The sequence below is a fragment of the Triticum aestivum genome, chromosome 2B (genome assembly GCF_018294505.1).
Source record: "Triticum aestivum cultivar Chinese Spring chromosome 2B, IWGSC CS RefSeq v2.1, whole genome shotgun sequence".
NCBI lineage: Eukaryota > Viridiplantae > Streptophyta > Magnoliopsida > Poales > Poaceae > Triticum > Triticum aestivum.
Window position 1 is genome coordinate 1926335 of NC_057798.1, and position 25206 is coordinate 1951540.

The 25206-nt window shown below is 46.1% G+C and overlaps 1 protein-coding gene across 1 annotated transcript; it reads left to right on the top strand.

The window, feature by feature from the left end:
* The first annotated feature begins 11228 nt into the window (after positions 1-11228).
* Positions 11229-17369, top strand: LOC123047638 (uncharacterized). The gene is made up of 3 exons (XM_044471225.1): positions 11229-11355; positions 11774-12097; positions 17060-17369. The coding sequence occupies exons 1-3, from the start codon at positions 11229-11231 to the stop codon at positions 17077-17079; spliced, it is 471 nt and encodes a 156-aa protein (XP_044327160.1). The 3' UTR covers positions 17080-17369.
* Positions 17370-25206: the final 7837 nt, after the last annotated feature.

The following is a 25206-nucleotide window of genomic DNA, read 5'->3' on the forward strand; positions in this document are numbered from 1 at the left end:
AAGCCGTCAGATCAAAACCAACACGAAGGGGACAGGGACCAAAACCAAAAGTTGGGTCAATGCCCCCGATCAGGGCATGTACTGGGGATGCAAATCCTCCCCTTCTTTGTCTCAGTTTGTTATAACCGTAGATCAATTCCAACAACTATGATCCCACCTAGCTCCAGGTGCCATTCTCTCGAGCACCTGGCATTTAATCCCCAAGAGACGCGCTTAACTGGTTGATGTTGAACATAAAGCAGGATTTACTTAATTTGGGGCTTAACTAAGGCATGTTCAGGTCAGACTTAACTCGCGCCTACTTCGACACGTCTTCTGTTTAATTTTGGAGGTTAGTTTCATTGCTATTTTCTTAGATTAGTGAGCTTGAAGGGTCATCATATATATGTATATATCCGCGTGTGCACAACTGTTCGCATCTCCGGACCTTATGTATTCATTTATGTCGTCAGCACCTAGCCATGTTGAAATCTTGAATATTTGTTGAGTCATTCATGTAAATAATGCAAAATAGCAATAAAAATTCGTGTAAATACATGTATTTGACATCACAACTTCGCACTTCTTGCTTCGCTGCTGCCTTTACTAGATTGCATAAGACCTTTTCTTCTATCAATGCATCGAGACACAGATGATTTTTTGTTTCCTTGGAGAACAGAAGAAATGATGGATGGGTTGCTAGATTAACCTCATGATGTGCCTAGCTGCTGGTGTTAAAGTATCTCATGGGGACTAGCTAGTTGGTTTATGAAAAGGAAGGGCCACTTGAAACCTCGAAGCCCACTCACACACATACACACCAAAGTGATGTGTGCTCACATGTTTCATCAGCTCTCAGAGCAGCTGTAGCATGGCATGTAGGCTACTGACTATTGAGCGGTGTGGTGTGGTTGAGAAGGTGAAGTGATGTTGACCAAACCCATGCATTATTATTATTATTTTTTGGGGGGGGGGTGTGGGGGGGTTCTTTTCTATGGTATACCGGTAGCACCACCAAGCTAATTTATCAATCAATCAATCAATCAAACTGGCATACTCGCGTATGAAATTTCACCAAGAAATGACATCCGTGATCGGAGCTCTATGCAAAAACACTGTTTGAATGAACAGCAAGATTGGATTGGATTTTCTTCGCTAAGAAATAACCCGAATGCCATTAATTCCTTCTTGAAACTTCACATGTGAATAGAATGGTCAACAAGTTTGATACCCCAAAATTTCAGTATTTTCTGATTTTCTGGTTTTTTTTCTTCAATTTTACTATTCACATGGATGCGCGTGGAATCATCTTCACCTTTGTATTTTCCGAAAAAGGTTTTTAGCCGCAAATTAAGCTTCCACCTTCAGAAGTTGCAGATAGTGAACACTGTCAAACATGAGAAACAAATGTGTGAATTTGAGATCATTGTTGTTCACGCCGAAATGTAAGCAAGGGTTTTGACGATAGCAATAATATTTTTTTACCGAGATGGCAATTTGCTACACAGATCATGGCCGCCGGCATCTTCCAGTCCTTGAATCCATCTGGCCAAACATGTGTTGCTCCACAGGTCTTGTGCAGCATTTTTTCCGGGACGACGATTTGCTACACAAATCGTAGCCGCTGACATCTTCTAGTCCACATCGACGACTTTCCGGCCGCTTCTTATACAAGCTCTCGTGTTTCAACAAGTTTGCTCGGTTGAGGCATAGGCCAAGATACAGCAATGAGCTTTGCTCAAAGCGGCGACGTCCTTGGATTTAGAAGAAGGAAGATTACCCCAAGGATGTCAATATTTTTTTAATTTCTATAAGAGTGTTTTTGTAAGGGTTTGTGCAACTTAACATACGGCCTCCAGCCTTTCCGGGGAAAAGGTTTGAAAACACAGTATGTACATGAGTATCCATTTTCACAAAATCCGCTAGTAGAGAGAAAAAGAATAATACCATCCATTTGGCACAAATAGGTAAGTTAACTGATTATGTCAGAAGATTATACATCAGGGCATCTCCAACACCATTCCTCGAACCATCCGCAACCGTCAGAACCGCGCGATCCAGACATGTTTTGCCATCCAACACGGTCCTGCATCGGCCACTATTTTCCCTGCAAACTGGAGACAAAGTGGGGGGGGGGGGGGGTTGCGGGCGTCCGAACTGCTGCCACATCTGTGTCTGGCCACTGTGGCCCACCCAAAGAAACCACCCGTGCGTGCGTGCGTTCCCTCCCGACGCCAGTCGTCTGCATTTTGCCGGCCAGGGCATCCGGCGTTCCGATAAGCGGCCAGACATGGGAAAGACATGTCATGGGACTGGTGATCCGCTGCGGCCGGCCGTAGACTAGTTTTATCGCAACGCGGTATATTTTAGTTAAAATATATCTGAAATGTAAATGTTTTCGTCTGATTTATATAAAAATCATCCGGTTTGCATGTAATTCGTCTGATTTATTTAAAAAGTGTTTGTAATGTATGGAGACACGGTTGGATGACCGACTCTTGAATCCGTGTCCGCGAACTAGTTCCCTGGTCCATGAACAAATGGTATGTCCATTTTACGGGTCAGCGTTGGAGGTGGCCTTACTTTAGTAGGCCGGCCGGCCGGCCGGCCAGCCAGCCGACGGAGAGGGAGTGAAGTGGAGTGGAGGGCCAGTACGTTACAGGTGTGTGTGTGCTGGTTGCCGCTGTGGGACCGACCTGTCAGCATCGGTCAGGCTGCCAGGTAGTTACCATGTTGCCTCCTTTTTTTATTGACGGGAACCATGTTGCCTCCTTAATCAGTTCGTGGCCTACCACCACCTTGGATGGCCCCCACCGCACGCACGACCTCGCAGCACCCACACGGCCACACCACACTCCCCTCCTAACCTGCTGACCTCACTCCTGATCTCCCCAACTAATCACCATGTCCCTAAAAAAGCTAATCATCCTGTTCGAAAATACTTGTCATCAAAATGAATAAAAAGTGATGTATCTCGAACTAAAATATGTTTAGATACATCCTTTTTTATCCATTTTGATGACAAGTATTTCCGGACGGAAGGAGTAGATGTCTAACCATCTTCCTTCACTAGCAGTCGCACACATCCACTCTACTCCCGCCGTCCGAAAATACTTGTCTTTAAACTGGATAAAAGAAAATGTATATAAATGTATTTTAGTTTTAGATACATCTCTTTTTATCAATTTTGATGATAAATATTTTCGGACAGAGGGAGTAGCACTTAACACACTAAATTCAGCCTGGCATCAAGGTCTATGATCTGAGACTGATTCACTCTCACACTTAGCTGCGATAATATGTGACCATGTGCATCGATGGATGTAGAGGCGACAACAGAGACAGGTCGGGTGATAATAAGTTCCATTAGCAAAATGCAAATGCTTCCGGTCGAGCTGCCTCGCAAACAGTGCTAAGTATCACAGGTTCATTCACACATACGCCGGGATATTAGCAAGATTGACAGGTCCTCCGTGGCAGCCAAGCAGCGTGCTGTGATTGACCAGTGACTTTTTTGCCCTTTCGTGTGGTGTCAAGTTCCTATATCCGGGTGTTACATTTTGAAAGTTTGTGGACCAAAGCACCAAATGCGAGCAAATTTTGTGGACAGTAGAGCATATTACCTCGTTTTTATTCATATTGCCTGCGCCATGCATGTGAAATGCCTTTTGTTTTTCTGCCCAACGAACCATCCTGTCCACATCAGCATCCAATCAACAACAAAAAAGGATCCAACCAAACGGACCCAAAGAAAGGAACAAACAAAAAGGGTATGGCCGATCTCCTCTGCTACTAGTTAATTAGTATTAGCTGCGCTGCGCATACATACGTATATCTCCTCCTCCTCCTCCTCCTTGTACGTACGTACCATACTTGCTATGCTGCTGCGAGGATCTCGATCTCAAATCCCTGCTTTAACAGCGATAATCCTAGAACCTCCTGTGCGATCCAAAAATGAAGCATCATATAGTACAACATCCAATGTCATAGGATCTATATTAGTGGAGCTGAAGGGGGTACACATGGTTTGTACTCTACTAGTACTGTACTAACTTAGTGCTCAAGGTTGACATTCAGAGTACAAACTTAAGCCCAAGTCAAACCATACTAACCTTTTGGTACAACAGAAGCTATTTAATGCTATAGCCCAAGTACCACACTAGAATCTCACAAATATATCGACAAAACATTTTCCCTAATAAAAAAGCAACATGACTACCATCTCACAAACTACTCTTGTGGGGGCTGCAGTGCTGGTGTCATGGTCATGGATGCTTGGATGGGGCAGTTAGTCCTGGGGCCCACTGGACCTCTAATAACCAGTGAGAGTGTGGCTGCTGCTGCTTTAATGCCAGTGGAAGTGAAGTCCACTTTGCTGAGAGTGTGAAGCACTCCACTCCACTCCTACTACTACTTGCTACTACTTGCTACTCACTACAGATGATCAGCTCCCTCTCACTCATCTTCTCCTTTCCTGATGAGTAGTTGGTGACTCTGTTGCTCTACTTAACTTGAGCAGACACACACCTGATTCTAAGTACAACACACACCACCACACTTAGTCTTTTTGGCAGCCTAATCACAGACCGTCGACCATACTCACAATATGAGATAAGAATTCTCCGGTAAAAACTAACTAATTAAATGAAATTATGTTGAGTTCTATAAATATGTGACTATGTCATTGGCAGGTCAGCGCATATCTTGTGAATAATATTGACAACGAGCCAAGTTCGCAAAACCTGGAAAAAAAACTAAAACAGCCAAGAAGCATCTTCTTATTTTTCAATATGAATATACGGAATAGAAACAAACCCAATGTTCATAGTTGTTGACACTTGGCAAGATAGAGACTCAAGACTAGTTCTAATGTAATGAAGCAGTAATGATCGTTACTCAAGTCCTCCTGCAGAGTGTAATGCCCAGTAGGGTAGGTAAAGTTTATATGCATTAAGAAATTAAGAAGCCCCAAGCTCCATGTGCCATTCTCTCAAGCAGATCGCAATTAATCCCCGAGAGATGCGCTTAACTGATTGGTGATGAACATGAACCAAGGCTTTACTTAATTTGGGGCTTAACTAGGCATGTTCAGGTCTGACTTAACACCCCCACTTTGACACTTCTTCTGTTTAATTTTGGAGATTAGTTTCATTGCTATGTTCTTAGATTAGTGGGCTTGAAGTGTCATATATAATTTTGTATGCATCTCTGTGAACTATAATTGGAGTATGCAGAATTGTTCGAAGTAGTGGGTCTCCTGCACACGAAAAGAATATTTCAAAGTGTGAAAAAATTCCAAACAAAAATTTGGCACATACATCTCGACATTATATGTGTGCGCGTTAAGTTTCGGAGAAAACCGGCATTTTTTGTGGCTTGTGTATAAAAGACAAAAGGATGTCTTGTGAAAAGCATTTTTTAACACCGTATTTTGTCTTTTTCACACGCAGCACATAAGTTGTCGGTTTTTTGCGAAACAACTTTGAGCATGTACAATCTTGAGATATATGTGCCAAGTTTTTTCGCGAACACATTTTAAAAACCAGGAGTGTGTGCTCCCATGTGCCGAACGCCACCGGGAGCACCAACGGATTTCCTGTGCCAATCAGTGGGCAACTCCGTCTAAAAAAGGGTCATGTCGCGCACTATCGAGTTAGCCTTCAATACAAAATCTCATCGGCTTTTAATCTGGGTGTGTAAATGTTCAAATATTCAAATTATAGTCTTCGATATTTGCTTGGTTATTCATGTTGCCGTTCTTCTTTTGTTTCACTTCAGATTGTAACAAGGTCAGATGAATTATGGCCCTTTCTCGTGCACCCTGTGGCACGAGGTGCTTTCATGGATCAGGTCGACATCCCAGCTCTCCATCAACAAGGACTTCGTGGACTGGTGGCAACCGGCCATCCTAACCGCCCCCAATACTGCAAGGAAGGGCACTTCTTCGCCCACGACACGGTCAGGGCGGATGCCCCGCCCTGGACGTACATGGGCGAAGGTGCTGGCGGTGGGACTTGCGGCATCACTTCGTTGCGGTGTGGCGCTAATTTGGTTTTTTTCGTGGCATTTTCTGGTTTGTAAAACTTTTCCTTCTATCGATGCATCGAGAGACAAATGTTTTCTTGCGGGTTTTTTTTAGCGAAGGGATAATGATGGATGGGTTGCTAGATTAACCTCACGATGTGCCTCGCTGCTAGCATTAAAGTATCTCATGGGGACTAGCTAGTTGGTTTATGAATGGAAGGGCTACTTGAAATCTCAGAATCTCACTCACACACCAAAGTGATGTGTGCTCACATGTTTCATCAGCACTCAGTGCAGCTGTAGCTTGGCATGTAGGCTACTGACTATTTAGTGGTGCAGTGTGGTGAGGTGAGGTGTGGTTGGGGAGGTGAAGTGATGTTGACCAAACACATGCATTATTATTAGGCATTTTTTCTATGTGGTCTGCCAGTTGTGCTACTAAGCTAATTTGTCAATCAACCAATCACTCAACCGGGTAAATGCAGTTTTGAGATGAGTTTTTGAGATGAGATCGCTGACCACCCGTGCCAGGTGGTTAAATGCAGTTGATCCTGGTAAGAGAAAAGGTCGCTAGCTGCAAATTAAGTTTCCACCTTAGCTAATTTATTATTTGCAGATAGTGAACACTGACAGGCATCAACAACAAATGTGTGAATTTGAGATCATTATTGTTCACGCCAAAATGTAAGCAAGGGTTCGGACGATAGCAATAATATTATTTTCTTCTTTGTTGACCTAGATGCAGCTAGTGATGAGCGGTTCTCGTGAGGCCGCACTCAAAAAAATTGGAAAATGTTGGTTCTTGACTTGGCTATATTACTCTTCTACGAAACTTAGCATAAATCACAGTTTTAAATTTCTGAAGTTACAGAAGGAAACATAGACACAGATAACTGATAGAAGCCTTCTGTAGAAAAAATATAACCATTTTTCACCCGTGCAAAGATCATAAGTTGAATCTTTGTACAATATGCTCTGCAACTTGCACCTTGACATTTTGTACTGTAAATCATTTTCTGATCTCCCTATAGTCCGCAAATGATATATTTTTTTCTACTGAATTTTATATGCCAGGACTATAATGCAGTCAAAAAAGTTGAGAACTTAGAGATGCATTAGTTGAGTTCGGAAAGACATATGAACCCAGGGCTTTGGTTCGGTGGTGGTACGGTTACAAATAAATTTAGGATTTGTCTCTAATCGGCGGTGTTGATATGATGGCGTTGACGTCGGCATGAAATAAGGTCTCCCAATCTCGCTCTGTTTTCGGCAGTGCTTCTTTGTATCATTGGAAGACATGTGGAAGATCGTGTGTCCCAGATATGATTCTCCATGTCTGGGGTCTTATTATGTAGGTTTGTCGGATGTGTGTCTTGGATCTCTGAATCGAGTTCCGACCGTTATAGGTTTGCCACTATCGGCCTCGTTGAGGAATGTTTGAGATTTTTGTTCCTTGACTCCATTTGGCCGGAATTGGGGTGTTTCTACATGTCCTATGCAGCGTTTCTATCCCAGGGTGATGATTTGCTATACAGATTGTGGCCGCCAGCGTCTTCTAGTCCACATCGACTTATACGTGCCCACTTCTTATACAAATTGTGGTATTTCAGCAAGCTCATGTGTTTGAATAATTTTGCTTGGTTGATACGAGGCCCGGGTGCGACAACGAGCTTTTGCTCACAACACGTTGCCGGTGAATGCAAGAGCAAGAAGACTAGAAGTCTTCGGGATGCGGAAGCCGTTTTGTTAGGGTGTTTTTGTAGGGGTTTGTGCAACTTGATATATGGCCTTTGGCCTTTCCGTAAAAGAAAAGGTTCAAAGAAACATGTATGTACCATTTTTTTTGCGGGGTAGACATTTAAGCACATGAGTACCCATTTTCCCAAAATCCGGTAGAGGAAAAAGAATAATACCATCCATTTGACAAAGATAGGTAGACCAATACTATCAGAGCAGATTATTATTATTATTATTATTATTATTATTATTATTACTATTATTATTATTATTATTATTATTATTATTATTATTATTATTATTATTATTATGTGGAAAGATCTTATATCTTATATCTTATATTTACTAATTGGAAGCACCATTGAAGCCTCCACGTTAACTCTAGAAAATGCCTAATAATAGCTTTCGGATCATAATTATGCGGCTGAGATAACATGACAGAAAAAAGAGTCCTATTTCTATACGAAAGTGGTAGAAAAGGAGTCCTATTTCTCTACTTATGTGATAGAAAAAGAGTCCTAGCTATTTCCATATGTACGTCTGAGACACCCTTCCAACAGCCCCATGTGATCTGAACATCCTATAAGCTGTTGGGCCTCTACCTTCCAACAGCCTTACGTGATTATTCTAAAAAAAATTGCATGCGATATAAAAAAATACAGCCATATGTAATATCCACAAGCTGTGTTTGGTGTAACTAGGAACCAAAATAAAATACAAAGATGTCACATAGAACACACAAAAAACGATACTTCATTTAGAATGTTAAATATAGTTTGTATTTAATTAGGTCACACAAAATTAGGATAATTCATATTTTAGTCAAATTGTCACCAGAAATATTGTAGGTCAATCTCATAACAATAAATACATGAAAAGTCTAATAAAAAATTAACTGAAGTGTTAGAAGTAAACCAAGGGAAACAATATATTTTCTAATCTACTATAGTATATCGTAATCAATATACAGGGCCACTTTGGAACACATTTTTTTTAAACTGGCAGACTAAATTACAATTACATGGCCAGTCGAACAATACAAGAATATCAAATGCATGCATTGCTTTGAAATTAGTGTTTAAATTTTGCATAGGAAAAAATACATGAATTACCTCGAAAATATGTGCTACCTGCTAAAAGAGAAAATAGATAAAGATAGAAGTTATATTCACACTCTTATAGAAAACATTGCATGACATCCGATTTCATCGTCCGATTCCTCCAAAACTTGGAGGAGAAAAATTATATCCTATGATGTTGGTGAAATACAATTTCCGATTGTAATCCTCCATTTCTCACTCAAAAGTCCCTTACTGCCTACAAGGCCTTGAGTTTTGGTATTCCTAACAACCTGCCTTTTACAAGTAGTGTTTTTGCAAGACAAAGTCATCTAATTATTTTAGATGCTAGATCGTGTTGTAGCACGGGCTGATGACTAGTTATATATAAGAGCATTACTAGTAGAACCCTCAAACCCTCAAATCCTTAAAGCACTTTTAAGGGTTGAGAAGTGCCACTTTTTGACACTTTTAAGGGTTGAAAAACAGGGGCAAATACTAGAACCCTCAAACCCAACCCGTAAACTGCTTTAAGGGTTGGATTTGAGGGTTCTAGTCTTTGCCTCAACCCCAACCTTTAAATCTATCATTTGACATCTCACAATTTATGACAACAAGAACACAATCAACTTCCAAACAAACTACCAAATGACAATCATTGATGCATGGTTTAATAGTTTACATCACAAAATCATCATCTTCCTCCTCTCATCGGCACCATCACCAAAAGTTGCACCTCGGCGCCATCTCCTAGACCACAAGCGGGCTCCATCAAGCATCTCCATCGGCACCGGTGGAGTCGTACACACCGCCATCACCACAACTACTCATCGGAGTGTCACCTCGAAAAGTAGAGGACGCAACACGGAACATCATGTTCCTCTCCGCGATGTCCTCCTTGTAGTCCTTCCACCATTGCAATTGGTCTTGATCCATGTCCTTCTTGGACATCATCATGTGCTCTTTCTCTTCCACCATGAGTTCTTTCCATACCGTTGCCTCTTTGAGCTTGATCATCCTCTCCTCCAACTCGGCCTTGCGCTTTGCTTCTTCACGTTTTGCTTCAACTTGTGCAAGCTTGACCTCTTTCTTCTTCTCGGTGATAAGAAGCTTCATCTCCAATGTCTTCGTTGTCAGTTCCTCTCTTGACTTCATCATGTGGTCCATCTTCTCCCTTAGGCTTGACGCCTCTTCTTCCATCTTCACCCTTAACTTGCCCTTCTTGTTTCCCTCGGGCTTGCCCACGTTCCTCTCCTCCTCATCTTCACTATCGTCCATCCTTAGCATTGCCGACTTCCTGGGCGCGGTCTCTTGATCCCTCAACTTCCACTTGTCAAAGGTTTGAAGAATTGACCAAACATGCTTAAATTGGAATGGCTTGCCCTTGGAAGCGGCCATCTCCTTGTGCCTCAAGCCGGCAATTGTCTCCTATCAACCACACATAAATCACATAAGAACCCACCAATAGCATAGTGCACACACATAATCAAAATAGTGAAGAAATATGTACTCACATAGTCACTCTCCACGGTTCCACTAGGTGGTGCATCCCTCACTTGGTCCATGGCCGCACTGCAACGAGAACAAGCGGGCTTGATCAACTCCCACTGGCCTTGAAGCGACCGAAAAGTGCGATGGATGAACCCACTATTCTTCGGCTTGATCCTACAATAGACGTCCTCGATCCTTTGCCAATACAGTTTACCGGTTTGATCGGTGCCGGTGGTAGCATCCATTCCCACAGCTGCCCAAGCACGAACCAAGAGGACATCTTCCGCCTCGGTGTAGCTTGTCGACCGAGCGTGTGGGCGGGAAGCGGCGGTGAATGCCTCCACCCCTATCTCAGCCACCTCCTCCTCGTCATCCTCTTCGTCCTCCTCATCTTCCTCCTTTTCCTCCAAGTCGTCGCCAACCCTAAAGGGGTCTAGAGGCGGAGCTCCGAGGTCCACCTCCGCGTTTTGGAGGAGGTCCATGAACGAGGATGGGGTTGCCATTTCCTCGAGCACCTCGTGCGCGGCGGGAGGAGGTTCGGCGACGGTGGCGGGCGGCACCGCGGCCGCGGCGGCGGGCTTCTTCCGCGGCTTCTTCACGGCCGGGGACGAGCCGACGACCTTGGCGGCCCCTCGAGGCCCACGGCCGGCCGCCTTCGGCCGGCTCTTCTTGGGGGCGGGCGCGGCGGCCGTGGCGGGGGCAGGCGCCGGGGCAGGGACGGGGGCCGGGGCGGGAGCCTGGGAGGCGGGAGGAGGCGCGGAGAGGCCCGCCCGCCGCCGCTTCGCCCCGACGTGGGTCGCCGCCACCACGTCGGCGACGGTTAGGCGGGCGGGGGCGGGGGCGGGCGCGGGCGCCGGGGCGGGCAAGGCGGGCGGGACGGGCGGGGCGGGAGCGGCGGGCGCGGCGGGCGGGGGCGCGGCGGCGGCGGCGGGGCCTTCCATGGCCGGCGCGGCGGGAGGCGGCGGGAGCGGTTGCCTCCCGCGCGAGCTCGGAGCGAGCGATGAGGAGGAGTGCGGGTTGGGGGGAGATTTCCCCCTCAACCCCTACTTCTACAGATTGCAAAGTGGTTTGAGGGTTGGACCTCTAAATTTTTTTACGGGTTTGAGGGTTTAGAGGTTCTAGTCTACGGCGTTTTTTTGGCGAAAACTGTAAAAAAAAACGGTTACTTTTAGGGGTTTGAGGGTTTGAGGGCTCTACTAGTTTTTTTACCGTTTTCGCCGAAAAAACGCCGTAGACTAGAACCTCTAAACCCTCAAACCCGTAAAAAAATTAGAGGTCCAACCCTCAAACCACTTTGCAATCTGTAGAAGTAGGGGTCGAGGGGAAAATCTCCCCCCAACCCGCACTCCTCCTCATCGCTCGCTCCGAGCTCGCGCGGGAGGCAACCGCTCCTCCTCCGCTCCCGCCGCCTCCCGCCGCGCCGGCCATGGAAGGCCCCGCCGCCGCCGCGCCCCCGCCCGCCGCGCCCGCCGCTCCCGCCCGCCTCGCCCGCCCCCGCCCCCGCCCGCCCGACCGTGTGGGGTTGCCGCGCAAGAAGCCGCGCGAGTTCAAGCCGGCCTTCGACCTGCCCGAGGCGCTCGCCGCCGCCGCCGACGGCCACGTGCCGAGCTGGGACGCGGAAGGCAGCGTCGTGAAGAACTACTCCGCTTTCGGGGTCCTGGCCAACCCCAACCTGCTCGGCGCCCACTCCCGCGGCACGCGAGGCCTCGTCCAGAGTGCCTCGCTGCAAGCGCCCGACGTCGACGCCTTGCGCGCCCCTGTGGACGAGTTCGGCCCCGTCGACACCGGCAGTGACCTCGAGTGCGACGGTCAGTCTCCCGTCCCTGCCTCGTCTGATAAACTTGGACCGGCTCACGAGCTGGTGAATTCATGTTTTATGCCCAGTTTCTTCGGGTATCTTAGGTGCCGTATTAATTAGTTTTGGTGAATGTGCAAATTTGGTAGATCAGTTGGCATGGCATCGATTTGTCAACCACATGTGTTGTTGTTCATTTATGTTTGGGCATATACAGATGGTTTGCCTCTAGATTTGATATCCTTTGTGCTGTGAATAATCCGTTGAACTGACAGTTTGCTGTGGCTCAATACAAACACTGCTTCTAAAGTTCAGGAACTAGTGGAAGCTCAGTAGCTGCAGTAGTTGGTTTCTGATTCAACTTGGTACTGGGGTATGTGAGGAAGAACAGAGTTGTAGTCAACAAGTTAGAAGTCCTATGCTCCTACAGTATAAACTAAATGATCTCGGAGCACATCCTTCCATCTCAAATTATACTTCTTTCAATAATAATCAGAAAATTTACACATGAAGATGGCTGAACAATTATATTCTGATTTCAGGTTCCATGATTGTTTTTTAATTCTAGCCTGTGCATAAGTATGCAAGTAATTGAGAGTTTCAAAAGATACATTTTTGGGCTCCTCGGTCTTGTATGTTTTATGCAGACCGCTGATCAGTACATTTTCTCAAGAAAGTATGCTGATACATAATTCATTCTAATATCTACATCCCAGATTTATTTCTGGGATTATTTAGTTTTGTAGGCCCAATTTTGAATACTCAACTGAACTGGAGCAAACTAGAATGATTATTGTTTTATGTCAAATGTGATGGAATTTGTGATATGTCATATGATGAAATGTGTGATATATGAAATGACAGTTTTAAAGGTTGGGGTTGAGGCAAAGACTAGAACCCTCAAATCCAACCCTTAAAGCAGTTTAAGGGTTGGATTTGAGGGTTCTAGTCTTTGCCCCTGTTTTTCAACCCTTAAAAGTGTCAAAAAGTGGCACTTCTCAACCCTTAAAACTGCTATAAGGGTTTGAGGGTTTGAGGGTTCTACTAGTAATGCTCTAATGCTGATAGGCCGGCCGGACAGCCAGCCGGAGGAGGACACGCACGTCCCGGCGGAAAGGGAGAGGGAGTGGAGTGGAGGGCCAGTACGTTACAGGTGTGCTGCCTGCGGGTGTGGGGCCGGCCTGTCAGCCTGCCAGGTAGTTAAACATGTTGCCTCCCTCCTCAACTAGTCAGTGACCCCACAGCACGCACGGACGGCCTCACCTCGCACCACACTCCCCTCCTCCCTAACCTGCCACTAATAACACTCCTAGTCTCCCAGCTAATCACAGTGTTAAGTGGTTGCTGTCCAACAATCTTCCTTCAACAGCACACGTCCATCATTCCTAGTACTAGCAGTTCATACTTAACACACATCAAATTCAGCCGGCCATCAAGCCCATGAACCCAGAGAGCAACACACCGCGAGTCCGCATCAGCCGCGACAATCAATTGGCGATCTCGTGTGCACCGATCGATGCAAAGGCAGGCGGACCAGGTGATAGACAGAGTTCCGGCATCATTGAAATTCGAATGGTGTTAGATTTGAGTTTTGCGACGAATTCTCCTCCACGGGATCGGAAGAACATTTTGAATGAGATGTTGGAGCATATTTGAAGGTGAGCTGGGTTGGATTGGAGGTTGAAGAAAGTAAGCAGGGGGGGGGGGGGGGGGTGGAAGGTGTGGGGAGTGAGTCATTCCTTTATTGGTGGTAGAGCAACAGCAGCCAGCCAGCCAGATCACCAATGCCCAACCTAACCACACATACATACACACACACACACATACACACGTACATACATGCAAATATTCTCTTCCCTTGCACAAAGATAGATTATTTTCGTGGTGCTTTAACTGAGATAATAAATAATAAATCCAATGTCATATGATAACAAATAATAAATCATTGCTTTAACTGAGATAATCCTAGAATCTCCTCTGATCCAAAAAAATGGAGAAGAAACAAATAGTACACCATCCAATGTCATAGGATATTAGCAGATATGAGGGTGGTACAAATGGTTTGTACTCTACTACTAATTTAGTGCTCAAGGTTGACATTCAGAGTACAAACTTAAGCCCAAGTCCAACCACACTAATCTTTTGGTACAACAGAAGCATCTATGTTATTTAATGCGATAGCCCAAATACCACACTAGAATCTCTAAAGTATATCCCCAAAACATTTCCTCTAATATGAAAGCAACGGGACTGCAGTGCTGGTGTAAGATAGTGTGTTCACGTAGCAATTTTCAGTGTGCCATGGTCATGTATGCTTGGATGGGGCAGTCAGTCATAGGGCCCACCGGGCAGTAGGTTCCAACGACCTCTAACAACCAGTGAGAGTGTGGCTGCTCTTGCTTTAATGCCAGTGGAAGTGAAGTCCACTTTGCTGAGAGTGTGAAGCACTCCACTCCACTCCTACTACTTCTTGCTACTTGCTACTCACTACAGATGTTTGCAGTCCCATCCATCGCAGATCGTCGTTCATAGTCATAGTGTGATATCACAATTCTCCTCTAAAAAATAATTATTTAAATGAAACTATGTCAAGTTCTATAAATATTTAAACAAAGTTATTCATAGTAATATTGTCATTGGTAGGTCAGTGCTGCATATCTTGTGAACAAAATTGACAACGAGCCAAGTTCGCAAAACCTGACAAATAACTAAAATAGCAAAGAAGTGTCTTCTTATTTTGTAATATGGATATACCAAATAGAAACAAACCAAAGGTTCATAGTTGTTGACACTTGGCAAGATGGAGACTGGAGACTAGTTCTAATGTAATGAAGGAGTAATGATCGTTGCTCAACTCTTCCTGCAGAGTGTAATGCCAGTAGGGTAGGTAAAGTTTATATACATCAAGAAATTAAGAAGCCATCATCTCAAGCACCTCATAGTTAATCCCCAAGAGATGCGCCTAACTGATTGATGATGAGCATGAACCAGGGCTTTACTTAATTTGGGGCTTAACTAGGCATGTTTATCAAAAAAAGGCTTTCATCCCGCTTTATATATAAAGCACCGACCGACCACAACTCAGATACAAACGCACTCCATCACAACACACGCACACACCTAAGGCAGGATACAAAGGCGCTGAGCGCAGCAACACTACCCCTAGTACTACAAAGCAACCGGAGTCCTCAACCGTGAGCATGCCACCGCGAAAAGATGAAGCCGCATATGATGAACCGTGTGCTCTAAGGCGGCGCCTTCAGAAAGGTTACGACACCAAAGCGCCGCTACCGCCCGACCCGAGGATCAGAGTTTCCCCTAGAGCAACACGACGGGCAATGAGAGCCGCGACGATGCCTTCAAGAAGGGAACGAGCTTCGCCACTACCGGTCCCTCTGAAGATAGATCAGGTTTTCACCCCAGCCAACACTCACCACCATCGGACGCCACACGTCCATGTCCATCGGGCGGCACCTAACCACGCGCTCTGCCCATGAGCAGCGCGGAACCACCACCAGGGTCGCCGCCCCGGCACCCCATACCTTGACACCACCTCGCTCGAGACCCATCGCAACCCCAACCAAAGATACGGGTGGAAAGGGCTCGCCTTTCGCACCCCCGGGCTGCCCCCAATGCCGAAACCCAATAGGTCAGCCAAAACTGGCCTCCATCGACCCGTCCGGGGTACCGAGCGCGAGACAAGGCCGGTCCTGCTGTCAGGCGCAGACGAGCACAGTCCTGCTGTCGGGCGCGAGACGAGGTTGGTCCTGTTGCCGGGCGCGAGACGAGCGATGGACCATTGTTGGGGGAGGGCCGAACCTTCGACGAAGATAGCAACCAGACGACGAGGAGGGGACCGAAGGTCAAAATGGGCCACCTACAGACGAGCCGATGCCAGAAAGCTAGCCGCTGTCGTCCCAGCCGGCCCACCGAGTTGCCGTGATGCCGGCATGAATGGAAGCCTCCACACCGAGAGAACCGAGCCACCCCCCTCCCGCCGCCGCCCATAGCTGGAGCAACAACCACGCCAGGTTGATGCCCCAACTTGCGTCACCCTCCCACCAAACGTCGGCAAATCGGACACGCAACACCACCACCACAGCACCCCGTGCCACCGTGCCCTGGCCAGGTCCAGCTGGAGCCCCACCACCGAAGAGACGGACTCCAACTGCAGCGCCACCACCTAAACACGGCCGCCGGTTGCCCCTGCCACCGCCAACCACCACACCGTCCAGATCTGGGCTGGGGGTCAGATCCGCCACCAGCACGATCCAGAGCGTGGGATCCCTACGGCTATGCCGGCGAGGTAGGAGGCGGTGCCGCCAGCCACCAAAACGCCATGAGGAGGGAGGTGGGCTGAAGCAGGGCCGGCCCGACGGCCGTCACCACCGAGCAGAGGAGGGGCGTCCCGCGACGGCCACCATCTGCACGTGGAAGGGAGCAGCCCCGCCACCACCAGCACCACGTGGCCTTCGGCCAGCGACGCCCTCGGCGGCGGCGAGGGAGGGGCGAGGCGAGGGGCGCGGGGGGAGGCGGCGCTAGGGATCCTCCCGGGGGCGCCCGCGGGAGCGCCTCGGGGAGGGAGGAACGAGATCTCTTCCCAACAATTTGTTTTTCAACTAGGCATCTTTAGGTCTGACTTAACACCCCCACTTCGATGCTTCTTCTGTTTAATTTTGGATATTAGTTTCATTGCTATGTTCTTAGATTAGTGGGCTTGAAGGATCATTTATAATTTTGTATGCATCTCTGTGAACTATAACTGGAGTGTGCACAACTGTTCAATGTAGTGGGTGCCAATCAATGGGCATCTCCGTCTAAAAAGAGTCATGTCACGCACTATCGAGTTAGCCTTCGATACAAAATCTCATCTCTTTTTAATCTGGATGTGTAAATGTTCAAATATTCAAATTCTAGTCTTGAATATTTGCTTAATTATTCATGTCACCGTTCTTCTTCTTTTGTTTCACTTCAGATTGTAACAAGGTTGGATGAATTGTGGCCCTTTCTCGTGCACCCTGTGGTACGAGGTGCTTTTGTGGATCAGGTCGACATCCCAGCTCTCCATCAATAAGGAGGACTTCATGGACTGGTTGTATCCGGCCATCCAAAGGGCACTTCTTCGCCCACGACACGATCGGCGTACATGGATGACAGCAGTGGTGGTGGGCCTTGCGGCATCACTCCGCGTGGGCTATAACGCTGTAATTTGTTTTTTCGTGGCACTTTCTGGTTTGTAAAAAAAAAATCCTTCTCTCGATGCATCGAAAAACAAATGTTCTCTTTGTGTTTTCTCGGCGAAGGAATGATGGATGGGTTGCTAGATTAACCTCACGAATGTGCCTAGCTGCTGGCATTAAAGTATCTCATGGGGACTAGCTAGTTGGTTTATGAGAAGGAAGGGCTACTTGAAATCTCAGAATCTCACTCACACACCAAAGTGATGTGTGCTCACATGTTTCATCAACACTCAGTGCAGCTGTAGCTTGGCATGTAGGCTACTGACTATTTAGCGGTGCAGTGTGGTGAAGTGAGGTGAGGTGTGGTTGGGGAGGTGAAGTGATGTTAACCAAACCCATGCATTATTATTACGCATTTTTTCTATGTGGTCTGCCAAGGTCGCTAGTTGCAAATTAAGTTTCCACCTTAGCTAATTTAGTATTTGCAGATAGTGAACACTGACAGACATGAGCAACAAATGTATGAATTTGAGATCATTATTGTTCATGCCGAAATGTAAGTAAGGGTCCAGACGATAGCAATAATATTTTGTTCTCTGTTGACCTAGATGCAGTTAGTGATGAGCGGTTCTCGTGAGGCTGCACTCAAAAAAAAAAAGAGAGGAAAATGTTGGTTCCGGACTTGGCTGTATTACTCTTCTATGAAGCTTAACATAAATCACAGTTTTAAGTTCCAAAGTTGAAAAAGAAATATAGATGCAGATAATTGATAGAAGCCTTCTGTAAAAAAAAAAAGTATGACCATTTTTCACCCGTGCAAAGATCACAAATTGAATCTTTGTACAATATGCTTTGTAACTCGTACCTTTACATTTTGTAATGTAAATCATTTTCTGATCTCCCTATAGCCCACAAATGGTATTTTTTTCTACCAAATTTTATATGCCAGGACCACAATGTAGTCAAAAAAATTATGACTTGGGATGCATTAGTTCAGTTCGGAAAGACGTCTGGACCCAAGGGCTTTGGTTCGGTGGTGGTACGGCTACAAATAAATTTAGGTTTTTTTTTCTAATCGGCGGTGCTGATACGATGGAATTGCCATCGGCATGAAATAAGGTCACCCAATCTGGCTCTATTTCCGGCAGTGCTTGTTTGTATCACTATGGGGGGGGGGGGGGGGGGGGGGTGTGGAAGATGGTGTGTCCTATATATGATTCTCTAGGTCTGGTTTTTTATTATGTGGGTTTGTCGGAGGTGTGTCTTGAAACTCTGAATAGAGTTCCGACCGTTGAAGGCTTGCCACTGAAGGCCTCGCACGGAACATGTGAGATTTTTGTTCCTCGACTCCATTTGGACGGAATTGGGGTGTGTCTACATGTCCTATGCAACGTCTCTTTCTCGGTGCGGCGATTTGCTATGCAGACCATGGCCGCCAACGTCTTCTGGTCCACATCGACTTCTAGCTAGCCGCTTCCTATACAAGTTGTGGTATTTCAGCAAGCTCATGTGTTTGAACAAGTTTGCTTGGTTGATAAGAGGCCCAGGTGCGACAACGAGCTTTGCGCACGGCGCGTTGTCGGTTAATGCAAGAGCAAGAAGACTAGAAGTCTTCGGAGTGCGGAAGTCTTTTTGTTTCGGTGTTTTTGTAGGGGTTTGTGCAACTTGATATATGGCCCTTGGCCTTTCCGTAAAAGAAAAGGTTCAAAGAGACATGCATGTGCATTTTCTTTTTGGCGGGGTAAACATGTACTTATCCGTTTCTAAATATAAATCTTTTTAGAGATTTCAATGTGGACTACATACGAAGCAAAATGAGTGAATGTACACTCTAAAATATGTCTTTATACATTTATATGTAGTTCTTATTGGAATCTCTAAAATGACTTATATTTAGGAACGGAGGAAGTATGTACATGGGTACCCATTTTCCTGAAAGTCGGTAGAGGAAAAGGAATAATACCATCGATTTGACGAAGATCATGTATTATTATTATTAGCTGATAGACTAATACTGACCGAGCAGATTGTGTATTACGATTATTATTATTTTGTGCGAAGATTATATATTATGTTGGTAGGCTGGACAGCCAGCCAGAGGAGAACACGCACGTCCCGGCGGAGATGGAGAGGGAGTGGAGTGGAGGGCCAGTACGTATGTGCTGGCAGCTGGTGTGGGGCCGGCCTGTCAGCCTCAGTCAGGCTGCCTGCCTGCCAGGTAGTTAACATGTTGCCTCCTCAACTAGTCCGTGACCCCATCGCACTCCCCCTAACCTGCCACTAATCACACTTCTAATCTCCCAACTAATCACACTGTTAAGTGGTAGCTGTCCAACAATCTTCCTTCACCAACACACATCCATCATTCCTAGTACTACTACTTCACAGTTAACACACTCCAAATCCATCCTACCATCACGCCCATGACCCTAGAGATTTCGTGTCAGGTGCTTTAGATCTATGCAAAGGTTCAACGGCGACGATTGTGGCTCCAGGGCGCTGGTGCTTATGGGCACGAGCACTAAGACTTTTTGGCTGTAATCGACAAGGTCAAACCGACTGCGATAGGGGAGCGGCGACTCGTTCTGGCTGCAGTAGTGGTTGTTTGGGGGTCTTGAAATCTCAATGTATTTTTTATTATGTTCGAGATGTTTTGTATTTCCGCTAAACTTTGATAATAGATCTGGATCATTTTTGCAAAAACAAAAATTGTTGCTTCGACGATCTCGATTCTTATGAGTAAAATAGGTGACGTTTTTAAGTAGAAGAAACAAACAAAAAGTCCTGGGTAGCGCTCTTTAGGGAGATGTGTTATTGTCACTCTTATTAGTCGTTTGCGATATCTCGCACACTTGAGTTTATTGTTTTGAACAGACAAGTGTCCTCTGTGATTTCAAATGACCTTTGTGGACGTTTATTTGGAGCAGTAAAGATGCAACATAGAATACATAATAAATAATAAATCCCTTCTTTAACTGAGATAACCCTAGAATCTCCTGTGATCCAAAAGAAGAAGAAGAAACAAATAGTACACCATCCAACGTCAGATATGAGGGGAGTACACATAGTTTGTACTCTACTACTAATTTAGTGCTCAAGGATGACATTCAGAGTACAAACTTAAGCCCAAGTCCAACCACACTAACCTTTCGGTACAACAGAAGCATCTATGCTATTTAATACTATATAGCTACACTAGAATCCCCGAAATATATCTACAGAACATTTTCGCTAATTAAAAAAAATAGAACTACTATCTCACAAACTACAGCCGCCAGCGTTCATCATGAGCCAGGATCGAACTCTCATTCTGGTGTAAGATAGTGTGTCCACATAGCAATTTCCAGTGTGTCATCCGTCATGGTCATGGATGCTTGGAGGGGGTGGTTAGTCGTAGGGCCCACTGGACAGTGGGTTCCAACGACCTCTAACAACTAGGGAGTGTGGCCAGTGTGGCTGCTGCTTTAATGCCACTGGAAGTGAAGTCCACTTTGCTGAGAGTGTGAAGCACTCCACTCCACTCCCTCTCCTACTACTATTTGCTACTACTTGCTACTGATCAGCTCAGCTCCTTCCTTTCTTGATTAGTTGGTGAGTCTGCTGCTCTACTTAACTTGAGCAGACACACACCTGATTCTAAGTACAACACACACCTCCACTCTCACCTTTTGTTTGCAGTCCCATCCGTCGCAGATCGTCGTTCATAGTCACAATGTGAGATCAGAATTCTCCTGTAAAAACTGACTAAATAAATGAAGTTATGTTGAGTTCCATAAATATGTGACTATGTCATTGGTAGGTCAGTGCATATCTTGTGAACAATATTGACAACGAGCCAAGTTCGCAAAACCTGAGAAAAAATAACTAAAACAGCCAAGAAGCATCTTCTTATTTTGTAATATGTGAATACCAAATAGAAACAAACCCAACGTTCATAGTTGTTGACACTTGGCAAGATAGAGACTGAAGACTAGTTCTAATGTAATGAAGGCGTAATGATCGTTGCTCAACTCCTCCTGCAGAGTTTAGTGCCAGTAGGGTAGGTAAAGTTTATATGCATTAAGAAATTAGGAAGCCACAAGCTCCATGTGACATTCTCTCAAGCACCACACAATTAATCCCAAAGAGATGCGCTTAACTGATTGATGATGAACATGAACCGAGGGTTTAATTAATTTGAGGCTTAACTAGGCATGTTTAGGTCTGACTTAACACCCCGACTTCGACCCTTCTTCTGTTTAATTTTGGAGATTAGTTTCCCTGCTATGTTCTTAGATTAGTGAGCTTGAAGGGTCACTTATAACTTTATATGCATCTCTGTAAGCTATAATTGGAGTGCCAATCAATGGGCATCTCCGTCTAAAAAAAGGTCATGTTACGCACTATCTATATAGCCTTCGATACGAAATCTCATTGGTTTTCAATCTGGTGTGTAAATGTTCAAATATTCATATTATAGTCTTGAATATTTGCTTAGTTATTCATGTTACCGTTCTTCTTCTTTTGTTTTGCTTCAGATTGTAAGAAGGTTCTTTTTAAGTAATAAAGCGCCCTTTTTCAAAATGATTGTAAGAAGATTGGATGAATTGTGGCCTGTTCTCGTTCTCGTGCACCCTGTTGCACGAGGTGCTTTCGTGGACCGGGTCGACATCCCAGCTCTCCATCAACAAGGAGGACTTTGTGGACTGATGGTAACCAGCCATCCAATCCGCCCCCAACACTGCAAGGAAGGGCACTTCTTCGCCCACGACATGATCAGGGCTGATGCCCTGAACGTACATGGGCGAAGGCGGTGGCGGTGGGCCTTGCGGCATCACACCATGTGGAGTGTAACGCTGTAATTTGGTTTTTTCGTGGCATTTTCTGGTTTGTAAACCTTTTCCTTCTCTCAATGCATCGAGAGTCAAATGTTTTCTTGCGTTTTAATCAGTGAAGGAATGATGGATGTGCTGGCATTAAAGTACCTCATGGGGACTAGCTAGTTGGTTTATGAAAAGGAAGGGCTACTTGAAATCTCGGAATCTCACTCACACATCAAAGTGATGTGTGCTCACATGTTTCATCAGCGTCAGTGCAGCTGTAGTGGCATGGCATGTAGGCTACTGACTACTTAGCGGTGCGGCGTGGTGAGGTACGGTGTGGTTGGGAAGGTGAAGTGATGTTGACCAAACACATGCATTGCTATTAGGCGTTTATTTGCTATGGTCTACTAGTATATACCAGTAGTGCTACTACGAAGCTAATTCGTCAATCAATCAATCAACCGGATAATTCCAATTGATCCTAGTAAGAAAAACAGGTCGGTAGTTGCAAATTTAGTTTCCATCTTAGCCGTGCTATCCAGTCTACTACGAAACTTAGCATAAATCACATTCTTAAGTTTCTTAAGTTAGGACACCTCCAACGGCAACCCACAAATTTTCTCCCACATCCGTTCACGGACACAGATGCGGGAGGACGCCATTCAACCATAGCCACATACATTTTCACAACAACTCGAACCAACCGGATGAAATTCGTGCAAACACGGTGACTTCATCGCCTTCCTCGACAATGGCTCCTCGTCCCATCCCCGCTTGGCTTCGCAGTAGATGTTACAGATGCTTCACTCATGGTCCCCGCGCGGTTGTTTGCAAAGAGCCGTTGCGGTGCTCCCGTTGTTTGGAAAATGGTCATCGTGCGCGTGGATGTTGCAACCCATGGCGTCCTCTAAGCTCACTGCCATGCAATGGTGTGCCGCTCGTGTCGCAGCTCGACGTCGTGCATCGTCCTGCTCTTGCTTCATGTGAGGGTCTGACGAGATCCGCACTCCCATCCAAGGCGCTTCATCGTGGGTCTTGGGCGTCCGTCGTCTCTGGTACCGTTGGCTCACCAACCTCGTCGGAGCTGATGTTGCAGTCCGCTTTGGCTGATCAGACTGCGTTGCTGCAAGGTTGTCTGGCGTGTGTTGGGAGCTTTTTAGAGCGAGCGAAGACTGCTCTGAGTAGACTCTCCCTTGCGCCGGCTATGTTGCAGACCTCTCTGACGCCGCACTCTCCTTGTGCGGCCGGTGTTTGCTCCGCGGAGGATAGGGGGTGGAGTTATATGGCTCCTTCTCCCCTCGTGTTGGAGACAATTCATCCTCGATGCCTACCTCCCATCCTATGTTGTCTTCCACTAAGGGCGAGTCCATTGCCGTGCTTGTGGCTCCGGTACTGCAGGTCATGCCCGAGCTTAGGGAGTTATGTCTGAGTTTGTCAGTGGATCATATGAAGGTGGACACGTCGACGACCTCGAGCGAGGGTCAAGATTCACCTTTGTCAAGTGAACAGCTGGAGGTTCCTTTGTCTGTGATGTCATGATGGATTGTGCTCGGTTTCTCGTGTTGTCGACGTGGCCTTGGGATTTTGAGTCATCATTGCCGTTTTCTCACCCCAGGTTCCGTTGCATTGTAGAAGTGTTGAGGGTTGTGCTTGTTGGGTGTTGGGAGCACTTGGCGGGCCATCTATGTGGCCGTGGTGCTTCGTGTTGAGTGAGTTTGTTTGTATCGGTTTTCGCCCGGTTTTCCGTAAATTAATTGGGCAATTCTCTTTTTCTTAATTAATCGATGAGGCAATTCTTTTGCCTCCGTTTCAAAAAAAAATGAAAAAATGACCACCCCGCCACTTTCCGACTGATACTCCACTAATACTCCACTTAAAATAAGACATTTTTGACACTATGGGAGTACTGATCGAGCAGATTATGTATCATTATTATTGTTTTGTGGGAAGATAATAAATTATGTTGGCAGGCCGGCCAGACAGCCAGCCGGAGGAGAACCGGCGGAGAGGGAGAGGGAGAGGGAGTGGAGTGGAGGGCCAGCACGCTACAGGTGTGCTGGCTGGGGGTGTGGGGCCGACCTGTCAGCCTCAGTCAGGCTGCCTGTCTGCCAGGTAGTTAACATGTTGCCTCCTAGAAAAACTAGCCCGTGACCCCACCGCACGCACGCACGGCCTCACCTCGCACCCCTAACCAGCTACTACTGATCACACTCCTAATCCCCCAACTAATCACCAGCTGTCCAACAATCTTCCTTCACCAGCACACATTCATCATTCCTTCCTTCCTAGTACCACTACTACTCCACAGTTCCTAACACACACCAAATTCAGCCTGCCATTAAGCCCAGACAACCGATCGGCGATCGACCTCGTGTGTGTGTGCATCGAGCGATGCAGAGGCGGCAGACCAAATAGAGTTGTGGTCCGGCATCGTCGAGATCCGAATGGTGCTAGATTTGGGGTTTTGCGATGAATCCTCCGATTCCGTGGAATCGGAGGATTGGTTCGAGTGAGATGTCGGAGCATATTTGAAGGTGAGGTGGTGGAAGAAAGGAAGCAGGGGGTGGTGTGGGGAGTGAGTACTCCTTCCTTTCTTGGTGGTAGAGCAACAGCCAGCCAGGCCACCTATACCCAAGCTAACCACACCACACACACATACATACATACATACAAATATATTCTCCGGCTCCCCTTGCACAACACAAAGATAGATAGATTATTTCCATGGTGATGATGCTGATGCTGATGATGCAGAGAGAGACAGACAGAGACATAGAAGAATATGAAGAGGAAGAAGAAGATCACGGCTCCCTTTACGTGAGCACAATGCCTACTGGAGAGGAGTAGCAGTACCCCACACCTTTTCCAGCTCCCTCTCTCCCCTGTTTGCTTGCTTGCTTGCTCGCCACTTTACACTCGTTTGCATTGCACTACACACTCACTCTCAGCTCATCACCATTGATGAATTGCAATCTAGCTCATCATGATCATCACACTCTCAACTCTCCAAATGAAATGTAGTAGTATTACTACTACTATTCAGCAATTCAAAATCAAATCTTACAAATGGGAATCAAATTAACTGTTGGCAGCATACCAAGAGGGGAACACTGCTTGCTTGATCAGCCAATCTCAGTGAG